A 15,729-nucleotide genomic window follows, 5' to 3' on the forward strand; every position below is an offset into this window, starting at 1 on the left:
AATCTGAAACATGACCTGTTGGGGGTGCTTGAGCAATTGAGGTTGGGAACCAATGATGAAGGTGATCTTTTTCCCAGGCAGGCGGCTTCTAAACACCCCCAGAGGATCTCCTTGGTTTCTTTGGATTGTAGTGTAATGTTAATCAAAGTGATTCGCCGCTGCTAAAAGGTCCAGATGCGACTTTGGTAATGGTCGAAGTGGACAATAGAAAGGATGTCTAACGCGTTTTGGGGATTCAAAAGCTCCCAAACCAGCTTCTGAGGAGACTTGTGTAGACAATCACACAAGAAAGGTCCAGTTACCATCTTGCACAGATTTTCTCAAACTTTTTACATCAGAGCAACCATTAAGATAATTTTCGGATCTTGGGGAGCCCTTGCTAAATTCATCAGAGGTCAGTGGGAAGAATGCCCCCTTTAGTGATGGTCATTGAGAAAAATGCCCCCTTATGGTGGTCGTCATTGAGAAGAATGTCCCCCTGACTGATAGTGGTGGTCTATGAGAAGAATGTCCCCCCTGATAGTGGTGGTCTATGAGAAGAATGTCCCCCCTGATAGTGGTGGTCTATGAGAAGAATGTCCCCCCTGATAGTGGTGGTCATTGAGAAGAATGTCCCCGATAGTGGTGGTCATTGAGAAGAATGTCCCCGATAGTGGTGGTCATTGAGAAGGATGCCCCTCTTTTTATATGGGTGGTCATTGAGAAGAATGTCCCCCTTATAGTGGTGGTCATTGAGAAGAATGTCCCCCTTATAGTGGTGGTCATTGAGAAGAATGTCTGCTTTATGGTGAGGGTCTTCTAGAATGCCCCCTTTATGGTGGTGATCAGAATGCTACCCTTACAGGCAGCTAAAAAAGATCATTGGGGGGATATGCCGCTGGTCCTGCCAAGGGGCGTTGGACCCAAAGCTTTGGTGGCACCATTAGGTGGGAAGTAGTTAGCCACAGCTCAAGGAACCCCAAGCAACCGCTAGGAGAACCCCAAGATTCCACAGTACCCTGATTGAGAAAAGCTGATCTACTGCCCTGACGAAGGGGATGTTTTTTGATTCCCAAAATGCGTCAGACATTCTTTTGAAAGTTTCCTTACTGGAATAAAGTGGACCTTTTAAAAGTGGTGTGCCCCTTTTTTGCTACATTGCACGTTTTTATTGCTGTCTGGGTTAGGGGGGTTCACTCTCTAATAATCCTGATTGATAATGTTACCAGGAATGAGAGTTGAGGGTAACTCGAAAATTTTGAGCAGTCACCAGAACAGGAATAGAGGGGAAATGTTCCAATGGGGGACACTAAGAGGAAATATTGCCTACATTGGAAAGGGAGTCTCCCACTTCCTGTTGAGTCTACAGGACAGGAAGTGAATGGAAATCTCCCTAATGAGACACAGATTGAAAAAATAAGGTGTATTTACTCTTACCTACTCAAATGTGAAAAAAAAATGGCCTTGGACATACTTTAAGGCAACTGCTTGTAGGCTCCACCAAGGAAGCATGTGACAGGGTGACAACGCAGATCTCCTGCAGCCACTTCCTGCCTGTATGAAGTCCAGCGATGGCTGCATAAAATATCTCAGGGCAGGTTTGCTAATCGTGACCGCACTGGACCGTGCCTGTGCAAGGTGAGCCAATGCAGCTCCTTGTAGTCCCCACCAGGGGTGCAAGTAACAGAGTGACAATGCAGGTCTCCTACAGCTTCTTTGCAGCCACTTCCTGTCTACATGCACTTCAGTGATGGCTGCATGTAGACAGGAAGCCTTAATAGTTCAAAAGGGGGGCCCGGCCACCTGCCGAGCAGGAGGGCCAGCTGTACTGCCTAACTGCCAACTCCTGTCTAACATGTGTCAGCGGGGGCCTTTGATATGGCAGTACAGTAATTAAGGACTCGTTCGAATGTGTTTTTTTGCAGTCAGCATTTGGATCGCTCTTCAGAGCACATTTGACAGTGTGAGGAGTTCCTGTGCCCTCTTTAGCCTTTTCTCAGGCACTGTTATCAGCCCTGATCCGTTCTGTGAACTACAGAACATTTCTCCCCAATGTTTACTAGATCGGGAGAGGGGGAGGTGTATTGTAGTTCGAACACCCTTCTGTCCTAGGGTGACAATGCTGCTGCTCCACAGATGCAATGCAATGAACACACGCTGTCATCCTAGGACAGAAGAGCGTTGTTGGTGGGATCACCTGGTGGATAGAAAGGTAAAACAATCTGGGGGAAAAAAAAAGAAGAAAACTAAAGCAGCCACCACATCCAAAGAAGCTGCAATATATTATGGAGTCGACTTTATAAAAATGTCACTGTGCAAATGTCTGAGAATTCACACCACATAGCAGTCACAAATAACTCCCTTTGTATTTTCTTCTCACCGACGGCTCCATCTAATGACCATAATGTGGTATTTCTTCTGATGGAGAGATTGAAAGAAAATACCAAATTATGGCCACTAGATGGAGCTGACAGTCATAGAAAATATCCGGATTGTGCTGAAAACTGCACTAGACTGACTGGATCAGTCACTGGTCATAGGTGGGAGATTGTGTGGGCAAAAAGGAAGAAATATCTTACAGTAGGTCGTTCTCAATAGTGGTGGTGGACCCTCTTGGGGGGGGGGGGGGGGGCTGGGATGTTACCTTTCCCATACGCCCTTTTCAGGGAGAAGAAAGAGAGTCCGGAGTCCAGAAAACTGCAACATTTGATGCATGGTTCACAACGTTTATTAAAAGTGTAAACATGTACATGGAGCCGACGCGTTTCGCTGGCTTACTCTTTAGCCCTAAAGAAGGGGGGATCCATTCCCTGAAACGCGTTGATTTGATGTACATATAAACACTTTCAATAAACGCCTCCTGAGCTATACACCCAATAGTTGCTGCTGTTTGGACACTGGGCGCTCCTTCTTTTCTACCTAAGTCATAGGAAATAGACATATTAGACACATTACGGGGATTATTCGTGGCGGTTGTGCAAATACCCCCCGGTCACTAGGGACAAAAGGAGAACCCTGCATAGGCTATGAGTGGCTGGGTTCAATCGGATCTCGGTTCCATCTAGTGGCCAAAATGTGGTATTTTTCTGATGGAGATATTTCAAGATTATACCACATTATGGCCACTAGGTGAAGCAGACAATCACAGAAAATGAATATATCAACCACTTGCCTCCCAATTCGATTCTAACACTCCTCTCCTACATGTAAAATTCAATTTTTTTGGCTAGAATATTACTAAGAACCCCCAAACATGATATATGTTATTTTTAGCAGGAACCCTAGAGAATAAAATGGTGGTTGTTGCAACTTTTTATCTCGCACTGTATTTGCGCAGCAATTTTTCAAACGCATTTTTTTGCGGGGGAAAAAACTGTTTCATTAAAAAAAAAAAACACTAAAGTTAGCCCAATTTTTTTTAATAATGTGAAAGATAATGTGTTTGGGGACAGAAGGAAAGCCCTGCATAGGCTTTGAGTTGCTGGGGGGGGGGCATCGGCTCCATCTAGTGGCCATAATGTGGTATTTTTCTGATGGTATTTTCTCAAAATATCTCCACACTTTTAGCCACTAGATGGAGCCGACAGTCATAGAAAATAGACATATTAGACTTATTGTGGGGATTTTTTGCGATGGCTGTACGAATCCCCCCCAGCCGCTGGGGACAAAATGAAATGATATGCTATGAGATGCAGCCATATGTTCACCTCTTGTACTTGGGTTCACTACTTCCGCTTCGGAAGGTTTACCCCCCTTAATGACCAGGCCATTTATTTGTGGGAAAAAAAGGACATCGACAACGACTGCGCAATTGTTAGTTAAAGCGACGCAGTGCCGTATCACAAAAAACGGCCTGGTCATTAAGGGGGAAAAGCTTCTGGGGCTGAAGTGGTTAATAAACGCTTTACCAGCTCAATCTAATTGTTCTGTCTCTCCTTTCCTCAGGCCTACATCGCTTCACCGATAATGTCATCGCATTGCAAGATCGGCGCCGAGGCTTCCGCTTCCGCTCTCCTCGCCGACATCAAGATGGAGCCGCCCGAGCAGCTCCTGGACAGCGACAGCAGCTTGCAGCAGTCGGAACCCGTCGACTTATCTCTCCACAAGCCCAAGAACTTGATCCGGCAATCCCAGAGCCCCCTTCCCTCGACGTCGGTGAGCACGCCCCCTCCGGTGATCTCCCTGTCCGGCCTCGGTTCGGCCATCCCAGCCGTACTTTCCCCGGGTTCCATCTTGGCCACCACGCAGGGCAGTAGTGGACAGCGGATCCTGCATGTCATTCACACCATCCCCTCCGTCAATTTACCGAGTAAAATGGGCGGCCTGCAGACCATCCCTGTCGTGGTGCAGTCGCTTCCTGTGGTGTACACGACGTTACCTACAGATGGCGTCACAGCGCACGTCACCGTGCCGCTATTAGGAGCCGATGGGAAAACTACAGGTGAGAATGTACTTTTACTGTGTTGTGTTTTGTTAGGAGTGACTGTGGCTTATAGTGGATCTTTAGTAACTCCACACCACTCAACCGTGACCTGTAAGAGAGCTGGGAGAACTGAAGTCCAGGCTTCAGTGTCTCCACACTTGTGCAGCTACAAACATACATAAGCGGATAGCGGGCAACTTGATATCATTCAAATTAGGGTAATTTTTATTGGCTACATAGTAAAATTTTCAAACGCGTTTCGTCAGTCAGGCCATACGTGTTTCGTCAGTCAGGACATAATCATAGTATCCAGCATGGTTTTAGTAACTTCCCATTCTGGACATGTCACAGTATTCAGCAACTGTATCATTTTCTTGAAATGCTCCACCTTTCATCATTAAAAAGCCATCCTTGAGCTCTAGTCCAGTGACTTTGCCTAGGCTGAGATGACGTAATCAATCTGCTGCATGCAGGAGGGGACATTTGCTCAGTGTCCTCGTCCCCAGTAATCAGACTGATGTCATCAGTCTGCTGTAGGCAGGAGGAAGCATTTCCCCAGTCTTCCCTCTCCCAGTAATCAGACTGCAACATTGCAACTTTGCCTAGGCTCAGATAATGTCATCAGTCTGCTGTGGGCAGAGGGAAGCATTTCCTCCGTCTCCCCTCCCCCAGTAATCAGACTGCAACACTGTAATTTTGACAAACTCACATGTCATCAGTGTGCTGCAGGCAGGAGGGAGCATTTCCTCTCTCCCCTCCCCCAGTGTTCAGACTGCGACATTGTAAATTTGCCTAGGCTCAGATGATTTCCTCAGTCTGCTGTAGGCAGGAGGAAGCATTTCCCCAGTCTTCCCTCCCCCAGTAATCAGACTGCAACATTGCAACTTTGCCTAGGCTCAGATGATGTCATCAGTCTGCTGTAGGCAGAGGGAAGCATTTCCTCCGTCTCCCCTCCCCCAGTAATCAGACTGCAACACTGTAATTTTGCCAAGCTCACATGTCATCAGTGTGCTGCAGGCAGGAGGGAGCATTTCCTCTCTCCCCTCCTCCAGTGTTCAGACTGCGACATTGTAAGTTTGCCTAGGCTCAGATGATGTCCTTAGTCTGCTGCAAGTAGCAGGATGCATTTTCCCAGTCTCCTCCCCCCCATCAGTGTTCAGACTGCAACATTGAAACTTTGCCAAGGCTGAGATGATGTCATCAGTCTGCTGCAGGCAGGAGGGGGCATTTCCTCAGTCTCCCCAAACCCCTCAGTACATAGTTAGATAGTAGATGAGGTTGAAAAAAGACTCAAGTCCAAGCTATGTGTGTGATTATATGTCAGTATTACATTGTATATCCCTGTATGTTGCGATCGTTCAGGTGCTTATCTAATAGTTTTTTGAAACAATCGATGCTCCCCGCTGAGACCACCGCCTGTGGAAGGGAATTCCACATCCTTGCCGCTCTTACAGTAAAGAACCCTCTACGTAGTTTAAGGTTAAACATCTTTTCTTCTAATTTTAATGAGTGGCCACAAGTCTTGTTAAACTCCCTTCCGCAAAAAAGTTTTAGGGGCGCCACAAGCGTAATGTGCATTTTGTTTTTGCACGTTTACAGGAATGGGAAGGTGGGAACGGGGCTCATTCCCACTAGTGGTTGGGGGGGGCAGTAAAACTTCTCAGTTGAACCGCAATTTTCCTGCCCCCCAACACCCCCCGTTCAGGTGAAGAGACAGCGGTTTGGGATGTTCATGATGAAAGACAGCATGGCAGCAGTAATACTACCCCCTGTTGCTTTCGGCGGGCACAGCGCCTGCAGAATGCGACCCATGCAAATGAATTGGGTTGCTCTGCAACCGTCCTGCAACTGTGTGCAATGTGTGCTAGTGCAGTAAGGCAGGCAGAGAGGAGGCGATACAACACCTCCTTACGCTCTCTGAAGAGCGTTCCAAATCGCTCTTCGGAGGCCAAAGCTAGTGTAAACAAGCCCTAAGAAGTAGATGGGGACCCTGGATGATGCCTGGACAAAGATGGTGCCGTTGTCCTGTTCCCTGCTTGAGCAAAGCTCGTATTCACTTGAAATCATTGATTCAAAACAAGTCTGCAGATAAGGACTTTTTCTTGGACCTTTCTGTCCAGCATAATCTTTTTAGGCCAGTGACTTGGATAAAGGGTTGCCACTTTTTATTCAAGCCAAACCCGAACACTTTAGCGGCGCCCAGTAATTTTTTTTTTTTAGTATACACCATAGGATTGTAACAGACCTGGGACACCTTTTGAGCACTCCAAAAAGAATCGTAATGTGGCTGCTTTGGGTCCCTGCCTTAAAAACGGTCCTGGGGATTTATGATGGTGGCAATGGTGGACCATGCCTGGTGGCCTCTTGTTGCCTCTATCTAAAGGCCTGTATGCCAGGGTGACGATGCAGGAGTACAATTTGGAGACGGGGTTTCCCCCGTTGAAGGGTCTGCTTCTATTTGTATTCCTATGAGCACTGGACGTTCCTGTCCCATCCCCATATAGATGCTTTTTCAACACTTTTGCATTTCCATTCTGCTGCACGTTAGGGAGGTTTTTCTCCACTTTATGCTGCTTTTCAGTTTGTGTGGCCACCTCTTTTTGTCTTTGTTTTTTGATTTGATGTCAGCCTCATTCACTGGTGTCTGCTTTTGGAATTGTTTTTAAATAAACAAAAAGTCCTGACTGGTAAAACTGATAGGCTGGCCACAGACAGACAGATATTGTATACTATATGTCCCAAAGTATGAGGACACCCCTCCGTATGACTGAGATCAGATGTTTCCAGTGAAGGGGATTGTTAATACTGCTAACGACATTTTGTGCACTTCCAACGTTGTAATAGTTTGGTGAAGGCCCTTTTCTGTTCCAGAATGACTGTGCCCCTGTGTACAAAGCCAGTTCCATAAACACATGGTTTGATGAGTTTGGTGCGGAGAAACTTGAGTGTCCTGTACAGAGCCCTGACCTCAACCCTACTGAAGACCGTTGGGATGAATTGGAAGGCCCAATGTGTGTCTGGTCTTGTCATCCAACATCGGTACCAGTCCTCAACCCTACTGAACATCCTTGGTGTGAATTGGAATGCCCATTGTGTGTTTTGGTCTTGTCAGCCAACATCAGTACCAGTCCTCCACCCTACTGAACAGCCTTGGTGTGAATTGGAATGCCCATTGTGTGTTTTGGTCTTGTCAGCCAACATCAGTACCAGTCCTCCACCCTACTGAACATCCTTGGTGTGAATTGGAATGCCCTTTGTGTAGCAGATCTTCTCATTCAACATCAATATCTGACCTCAACCCAACTGAACACCTTTTGGATTAATTGGAATGCCTATTTTGTCCAGGTCATCTCATCCAACATCAATACCTGGCCTCAACCCTTCTGAATACCTTTTAGGATCAGGTCTTCTCATTCAACATCTGTACCAGACCTCAACCCTACTAACCACCTTTGGGACCAGGTCTTCTTATCCAATATCAGTACCCGACCCTAACCCTTCTGAACCCCTTTGGGATCGGGTCTTCTTACAACATTAGAGCATGACCTCAACCCTACTGAACATCTTTGGGGTCAGGTCATCTCATCTACCATCAATACTTGACCTCGACCCTACTGACAGTGACCACCTTTGGGATCAGATTTCCTCATCCAACATCAGAACCCGACCTCAACTCTACGGAACACCTTTAAGATAGGTCTTCTCATCCAGCATCAGTACATGGCCTCAACCCTACTGAGCATCTTTGGGATCAGGTTTTCTCATCCAAAATCAGTATCTGATCTCAACCCTACTGAACATCTTTGGAGTGAATTGGAATGCCCATTTTGTGGCAGGTCTTAAGCCGCGTAAGTCAGACGGAAGCTTTTCATCGTATATTTCGATCGTGTGTAGGCCTCATCGGACTTTTTTTTTTTTTTCAAAAATTAGAACGGACCTAGAAATAGAACATGTTCTAAATATTTCCGATGGAACCAATTTCTATTGGGAACACCGCTCGTCTGTATGCTGTTCCGATGGACCAAAAACGACGCATGCTCTGAAGCAAGTACGAGACGGAAGCTATTGGCTACTGGCTATTGAACTTCCTTTTTTCTAGTCCCGTCGTAGGTGCTGTACATCACCGCGTTCTGGATGGTCGGACTTTGGTTTGACCGTGTGTAGGCAAGACCGCTTGAATGGAATTCCGTTGGAGTTCCGTTGGAGGAACCGGAGTTTGTTCCGACGGCAAAACCGGTCGTGTGTACGCGGCATAATTCAAGATCAATATCTGACCTCAACCCAACTGAACACCTTAAGGATAAATTGGAATGACCATTGTGTACTTGGTCTTCTCATTCAATATCAGTACCTGACCTCAACCCAACTGAATGTCTTTTGGATGCATTGGAACGCCCATTGTGTGGCAGGCCTTCTCGTCCTACATTAGTATATGACCTCAACCCAAATGAATCAGGTCTTTTTATCCAACATCAGTTCCTGTCCTCAACATTACTGAACATCTTTGAAGTGAATTGGAATTCCCATTGTGTGGCAGGCCTTCTGATCCAACATCAGTACCTGATCTAAAACCAACTGAACACCTTTGGGATGAATAGAAATGCCCACTGTGTACTTGGTCTTATCATTCAATATCAGTACCTGACCTCAACCCAACTAAATGTCTTTTGGATGCATTGGAATGGCCGCTGTGTGCCTGGTCTTCCCATCCAACATCAGCGACTCCATAATAATGCCCATGGTTTTGGAATAGAATGTCCAAAAAGTTTATAGGTGTGATGGTCCGGTATCCACAAACTTTTACCCGTACAGTGTATCTTCCTGAGAATGAAGGGCTGGAAGATATCTGTTTTTGAGTTAATTGTTTCAGTGCTGGAACCATATGTGATGCAAGCCTGATGGCAGTTCGTGGATCCACATGTTGGCATTTTCAGCAGCTGCCCATGGCCCAGTTCTTATGGGAGGTCCATGTCTGCCTGTATTAGTGTTTTTGGACCTTACCGAAAGTAATATAATTACCCTGATGCCTATCTCTTATACCAAGGTTTCCCTCTTCTGTTACATCTTCATTGCTTAACATAGGTAGCCTGCACACCACTCCGGACACACAAATAGTATGATTCTTGCATGCTGCTGGACCCGTGCCTGTGTGTTTAACCCCTTATACAGGCTGTGCAGGTTTTTTTATTGTTACAATGTACACTATATTCTCAAAAGTATTGGGACGCCTGCCTTTACACGCACATGAACTTTAATGGCATCCCAGTCTTAGTCCGTAGGGTTCAATATTGAGTTGGCCCACCCTTTGCAGCTATAAAAGCTTCATCTCTTTTGGGAAGGCTGTTCACAAGGTTTAGGAGTGTGTCTATGGGAATGTTTGACCATTCTTCCAGAAGCGCATTTGTGAGGTCAGGCACTGATGTGGAAGAGAGCCTGGCTCCCAGTCTCTGCTCAAATTCATCCCAAAGGTGTTCTGTCGGGTGGAGGTCAGGACTCTGTTAAGGCCAGTCAAGTTCCTCCACCCCAAACTCACTCATCCATGTCTTTATGGACCTTGCTTTGTTCGCTGGTCCACATCATTTGCTGGGGGGGGGGGGGTTATGGTGTGAGGTTTTTCAGGGGTTGGGCTTGGCCCCTTAGTTCCAGTAAAGGGAACTCTTAAGGCATCAGCATACCAAGACATTTTGGACAATTTCATGCTCCCAACTATGTGGGAACAGTTTGGGGATGGCCCCTTCCTGTTCCAACATGACTGCGCACCAGTGCACAAAGGAAGATTGAGCGAGTTTGGGGTGGAGGAACTTGACTGGCCTGCACAGAGTCCTGACCTCAACCCAATAGAACACCTTTGAGATGAATTAGAGCGGAGACTGCGAGCCAGGCCTTCTCATCCAACATCAGTGCCTGACCTCACAAATGTGCTTCTGGAAGAATGGTCAAACAGTACCATAGACACACTCCTAAACCTTGTGGACAGCCTTCCCGGAAGAGTTGAAGCTGTTATAGCTACAAAGGGTGGGCCAACTCAATATTGAACCCTACGAACTAAGACTGGGATGCAATTAAAAATCATGTGCGTGTAAAGGCAGGTGTCCCAATACTTTTGACAATATAGTTTATTTGGACTAGTTTTTTATATGCAAATCAAACATAATGTGCAGCACTGTGCTGTAACAAAAGTGATTAAAGGTGAAAACAAGTATCCTTGACTAAAGCCTTACGACTGAAACGCGTTGGCTGTTTTACAGCTATTATACATGTTTTTGCAATAAAGGATAACCATTGTTGGATGCCATTCCAAGTGCCGACCTTTTCTCTTGCGAAAACAAGGATTTCCCACTTTATGATGGCATAACATATATATGAGGCAGCAAGGCCATTGGGTTTAATGCTGGTGGGTCTCATGATCATGTGACAGCCAATCACAGTGATCACATGATCAGGAAGTCCTGGCTTTCAAAACCCCTTAAAATAGCAAAGGGTTAAAAAAAAGTCATTATTTCTGATCCTTCTTGCATCAATGAATAATAACAAAAGGATCCATCAGTCAAGAAATACAACACAGACTGGCACTGGGAAGGGCAAGGATGAAAGAGGAAGAAGCAGGATATGTATTGACGTCTATAAACATTGGTGTTGGTGAAAAATTCTAAGAATGCCGCAGACAGCAAGGAAAACAAATACATGGATCCTTCAACTAATCCAGCCTAACCTTTCACTGGAAGTCCAAACTTGCTCTTGTTGTATCATGTCCACAGTCTCTGACCATCTCCTTTATCATGTCTGCAGTCTCTGACCATCTCCTGTATCATGTCTGCAGTCTCTGACCATCTTCTGTATCATGTCCACAGTCTCTGACCATCTCTTGTATCATGTCCGCAGTCTCTGACCATCTCTTGTATCATGTCTGCAGTCTCTGACCATCTCTTGTATCATGTCCGCAGTCTCTGACCATCTCTTGTATCATGTCCACAGTCTATGACCATCTCCTGTATCATGTCCACAGTCTATGACCATCTCTTGTATCATTTCCACAGTCTCTAACCATCTTCTGTATCATGTCCACAGTCTCTGACTATCCCCTGTATCTCGTCCACAGTCTCTGGCCATCTCTAGTATCATGTCTGTAGTCTCTAGCCATCTTCTGTATCATGTCCACAGTCTCTAACCATCTTCTGTATCATGTCCACAGTCTCTGACTATCCCCTGTATCTTGTCCACAGTCTCTGGCCATCTTTAGTATCATGTCTGTAGTCTCTAGCCATCTTCTGTATCATGTCCACAGTCTCTGACCATCTCTTGTATTATGTCCACAGTCTCTGACCATCTCCTGTATCATGTCTGCAGTCTCTGACCATCTCTTGTATCATGTCCACAGTCTCTGGCTATCTCTAGTATCATGTCCACAGTCTCTGACTATCCCCTGTATCGTGTCCACAGTCTCTGACCATCTCCTGTATCATGTCCACAGTCTCTGACCATCTCCTGTATCATGTCCACAGTCTCTGGCTATCTCTAGTATCATGTCTACAGTCTCTGACCATCTCCTGTATCATGTCCACAGTCTTTTTATCATACTCATAGTTTTTGACTAGATCCTGTTGTGTGTCAGCTGTCTCTGAGACTGAATATCCACTTAATTTTATGTGATGTCGGGGGCCACATTTGAGTCCCCCCATACCAAGAAAGTTGACCATGTAGATTATTTTTAAAAAATTGCTCCCATGTATATTATTAAAAAAAATGTTCCCATGTGTATTATTTAAAAAAATATTTTTTTTATTATATACAGGGGAGCAATTTCTTTAACAATATACTGGGAAGCATTTTTTTAAAATTATATACATGGGAGATGTATATTATTAAAAAAATCCATCCTAGTATGTTGTTAAAAAAATTGCTCCCATGTATATAATAAAAAAAAGTTGCTTCTCGGTATATTGTTAAAGAAAATGCTCCCATGTATATTATTAAAAAAAGTAGCTTCCCCGTCTATTGTTAAAAAAAAAAAAATACTCCCATGTATTTGGTTTAAAAAAAAATGCTTTCATGTATATTTAAAAAAAAAATAAAAAATAAATCTTATGTATATTATTAAAAAAAAATACTTCCACATATATTGTTAAATTGCTCCTATGTATATTATAAAAAAAATGCTGTCATGTATAATATAAAAAAAATGCTCCCATGTATATTATTTAAAAAATGCTCCCATGTATATTATATGAAAAAAAAAATGTTCCCATGTATATTAAACAAATTGCTTCACATTATATTGTTAAAAAAAATTGCCCCCATGTATATTATCTAAAAATAAACAAAAAAAAACAAAAATGCTATAGTATATTCCAATATATACAGTTATCCTATAGGGGGAGCCAGCATACCAAAAATGACTTTCAGTGAACCTCTGCCATACAAAGCTCACATTGTGCAGGATTTTGGTACCTGTCACTAAATTCAGCTTAAAGAATATTTTTTCATTTTGGATAAAAAGCAGAAAGGTTTGAAGTGAGGTCACCAATTTATTGCCTGTGCCCCCCCCACTGGTGATATTTGGAAGGCCAACTACACTATGCTATAAACCCCATCCTGGCATAACCAGGGGAATTTTATCACTTCTGGTTTCTGATGTCCTATATTGGCCTCCCTTGCTAATGGAGTACAGGGGAGACATCAGGGATCTAATAGACCAGTAAGGGGGGACATCAGGGATCTAATAGACCAGTAAGGGGGGACATCAGGGATCTAATAGACCAGTAAGGGGAGACATCAGGGATCTAATAGACCAGTAAGGGGGGACATCAGGGATCTAATAGACCAGTAAGGGGAGACATCAGGGATCTAATAGACCAGTAAGGGGGGACATCAGGGATCTAATAGACCAGTAAGGGGAGACATCAGGGATCTAATAGACCAGTAAGGGGGGGACATCAGGGATCTAATAGACCAGTAAGGGGAGACATCAGTGATCTAATAGACCAGTAAAGAGAACCTGTCACAACAAAGTGCCATAACATAGTGAGTCAGCCACTTATGTAATAGCAATAAAGCCGAGTTAAAAAAAAATGTTTAAAGAGATTAAAAAGACATCCAAGTACATAAACCCCCCCCCCCAAAAAAAATTGAGAGCCCCCCACCCCTACGCACACATGAACATACACACGTGTTGGGGGAACCTGCAATAATTCCAGGGCCATTATTTACGGTTAACTCTAAACTGGTGACCTGTAAAGGCTCTTAAAGCGCCCCATGGGCCGCCCTGTGGAGAGATCTGTCGCCCGCTGTGTCCACCAGATGACTGATCAGTGTACCAGCCCGCTGCCGGTATCATGTAATTGCTGTGACCAATCACAGCAGATCACATGCCAATTGTACACATTGGCTTTGATTCATGCCATTTGTTGCCCACTATTGTGTTGATCTCTGTGATTGGTCACGGTGATCACATGGTACAGATGAGGCCAATCGCAGCCCATCTGTACCATGTTATTAGCTGTGGCCAATCACTGTTAACCATGATAGTAAACGTTGAATGAATCCATCTCATTTACAAAACCAGTGGTGAAATTCACTTCAGCAATCTTGAAAATAAATCCTGATCACTTTCGCAGAGTAGTACAGTGTTACTATGGTAACACTAATAAAAAAATGATTTTTTTTTTTTTTAATTGAAAATAAATTACTTTTTTTTTTTTTTTTTTTTTTTTTTTTTACATATTGTCACCAGTCAGTGTCCCTGATGGCTGCCACACAAGTTAAATGATGACGTTGTACTGCACTGGTGATGGTATGTAAAAAAAAAAAAAAAAAAAAAAAGAAAGAAAGAGAGAGAAACTTTGTTGAAAAAAAATGTTTGTTTTTTTTTTTTAATTTCTCCATTTTCCAAAAAATTGTGACATAAAATGACAACGTCAAAAAACTCGCCATGTCTCTTACTAAATACCTTGGACTGTCTACTTTCCAAAAAGGGGTCGTTTGGGGGGGTATTTGTACTGTCCTGGTATTTCTGGGCCTCAAGAAATCGTCAGTACATCAGGATTGATCGATTTTTTTTTTTTTTTTTTTCCAGATATATATCCCAGTGTGTGAACTCTATAACTTTCCTACAGACTAAATAATAATCACTGATTAGGGTTATTCTTTTTACCAAAGAAATGTAGCAGAATACATTTTGACCCAAATTTATGAAGAAAGATTATTTATTTTCAAAATTTTATAACAGGAACAAAGAAAAACTGTTTTTCTTTAAAAATATTTTCAGGTTTTTTTTCGTTTATTTAGCAAAAAATTAAAAAAAAAACCCTAGTGGTGATTAAATACCACCAAAAGAAAGCTCTATTTGTGTGAACAAAATGATAAAAATTTACTCTGGGTACAGTGTCGCATGACCGCGCAACTGTCATTCAAAGTGCAACAGGGGTGAAAGTGCCCGGCATTTTTTTTTTTACACTTCAGCTTCTTCCTGGTTTATGGCCTAGGCCAAAATGATATCATACATCCCATGAGTCTTCATGGGAGGAGGGGCTTTCTCAGCTAAGCACACCCGCCTTTAGCTAAGGGTAGATGGATTTCAGGAAGCAAATGCTGCATGAATCATCTGCCCTCACTCAAGATGGCCGCAGTTAGATATTCTAGAGGGGTATTTTTCAGAGTGATTTCTCAACAAAATAAAGCATGGAGACATGTATGGATGGGGTCGTTTTTTTTTTTTTTTTTTTTTTTTTTTTAGATGAGCAGATTGTGTGACAGGTGGTGGAGCACTGTCAGGGCTGGGCTCAGCCCTTCCCTCTCTGTGCTGGCCGCTCAGCTGTCGGCTAATTGCCAGCTCCTATCTCTCCACAGCGACTCACCTGTTGATGATATCCTGCTCGTCAGTCCTGCCTACTTAAGCCGTCCAGCCCAGATGATCTCTGCCTTCACCTTGGTCAACATCACAGAGACTATCTCCTGCGTTCTTGTTAAAGACTTGCTTGGCTGACATTTCTTCTGGCTCCAGATCCTGCTTGCTGTTCTACTATGCTCATCTCTGGCTCCCTGACGTTTTGGCTTGTCTGACTATGCGTTCCGGGTTCCTGAACTCTGGCTATGTTTTGACTACGTTTACCTTTTTTTTAATTTTTATTAAACAAGTGTGATTTAACTGTACTTATGTCTTAGTCTGATTCTATCAGGGATCATGAATCAGACTGAGACAGAAGTATAGTTAAATCACACTTGTTTAATAATAAGGTAAACAGAGTAATTAACAAGCCAGAGTTCAGTAACCGGATCGGGTAGTCAGCCAAGCAAATGTCAGGGAGCCAGAGATACACGTAGTAGTACAG

At 43.9% G+C, this 15,729-nt stretch overlaps 1 protein-coding gene across 4 annotated transcripts in view; it reads left to right on the forward strand.

Moving 5' to 3' along the window:
• The window catches only part of LOC141108719 (Krueppel-like factor 8), a 41,949-nt gene that overhangs the window by 13,029 nt on the left and 13,191 nt on the right, over positions 1–15,729 (forward strand). For all 4 annotated transcript variants that reach the window (XR_012236109.1, XM_073600602.1, XM_073600600.1 and 1 more), the window contains exon 2: positions 3,925–4,420. Coding sequence is in view for 3 of the 4 variants with exons in the window: in XM_073600600.1 (XP_073456701.1) it covers positions 3,925–4,420 (496 nt within the window). In the remaining variant the exon portion in view is untranslated. The remainder of the gene's footprint in view (positions 1–3,924; positions 4,421–15,729) is intronic.

This window comes from Aquarana catesbeiana, linkage group LG09 (assembly GCF_042186555.1).
Source record: "Aquarana catesbeiana isolate 2022-GZ linkage group LG09, ASM4218655v1, whole genome shotgun sequence".
NCBI classification, from domain to species: Eukaryota; Metazoa; Chordata; class Amphibia; order Anura; family Ranidae; genus Aquarana; species Aquarana catesbeiana.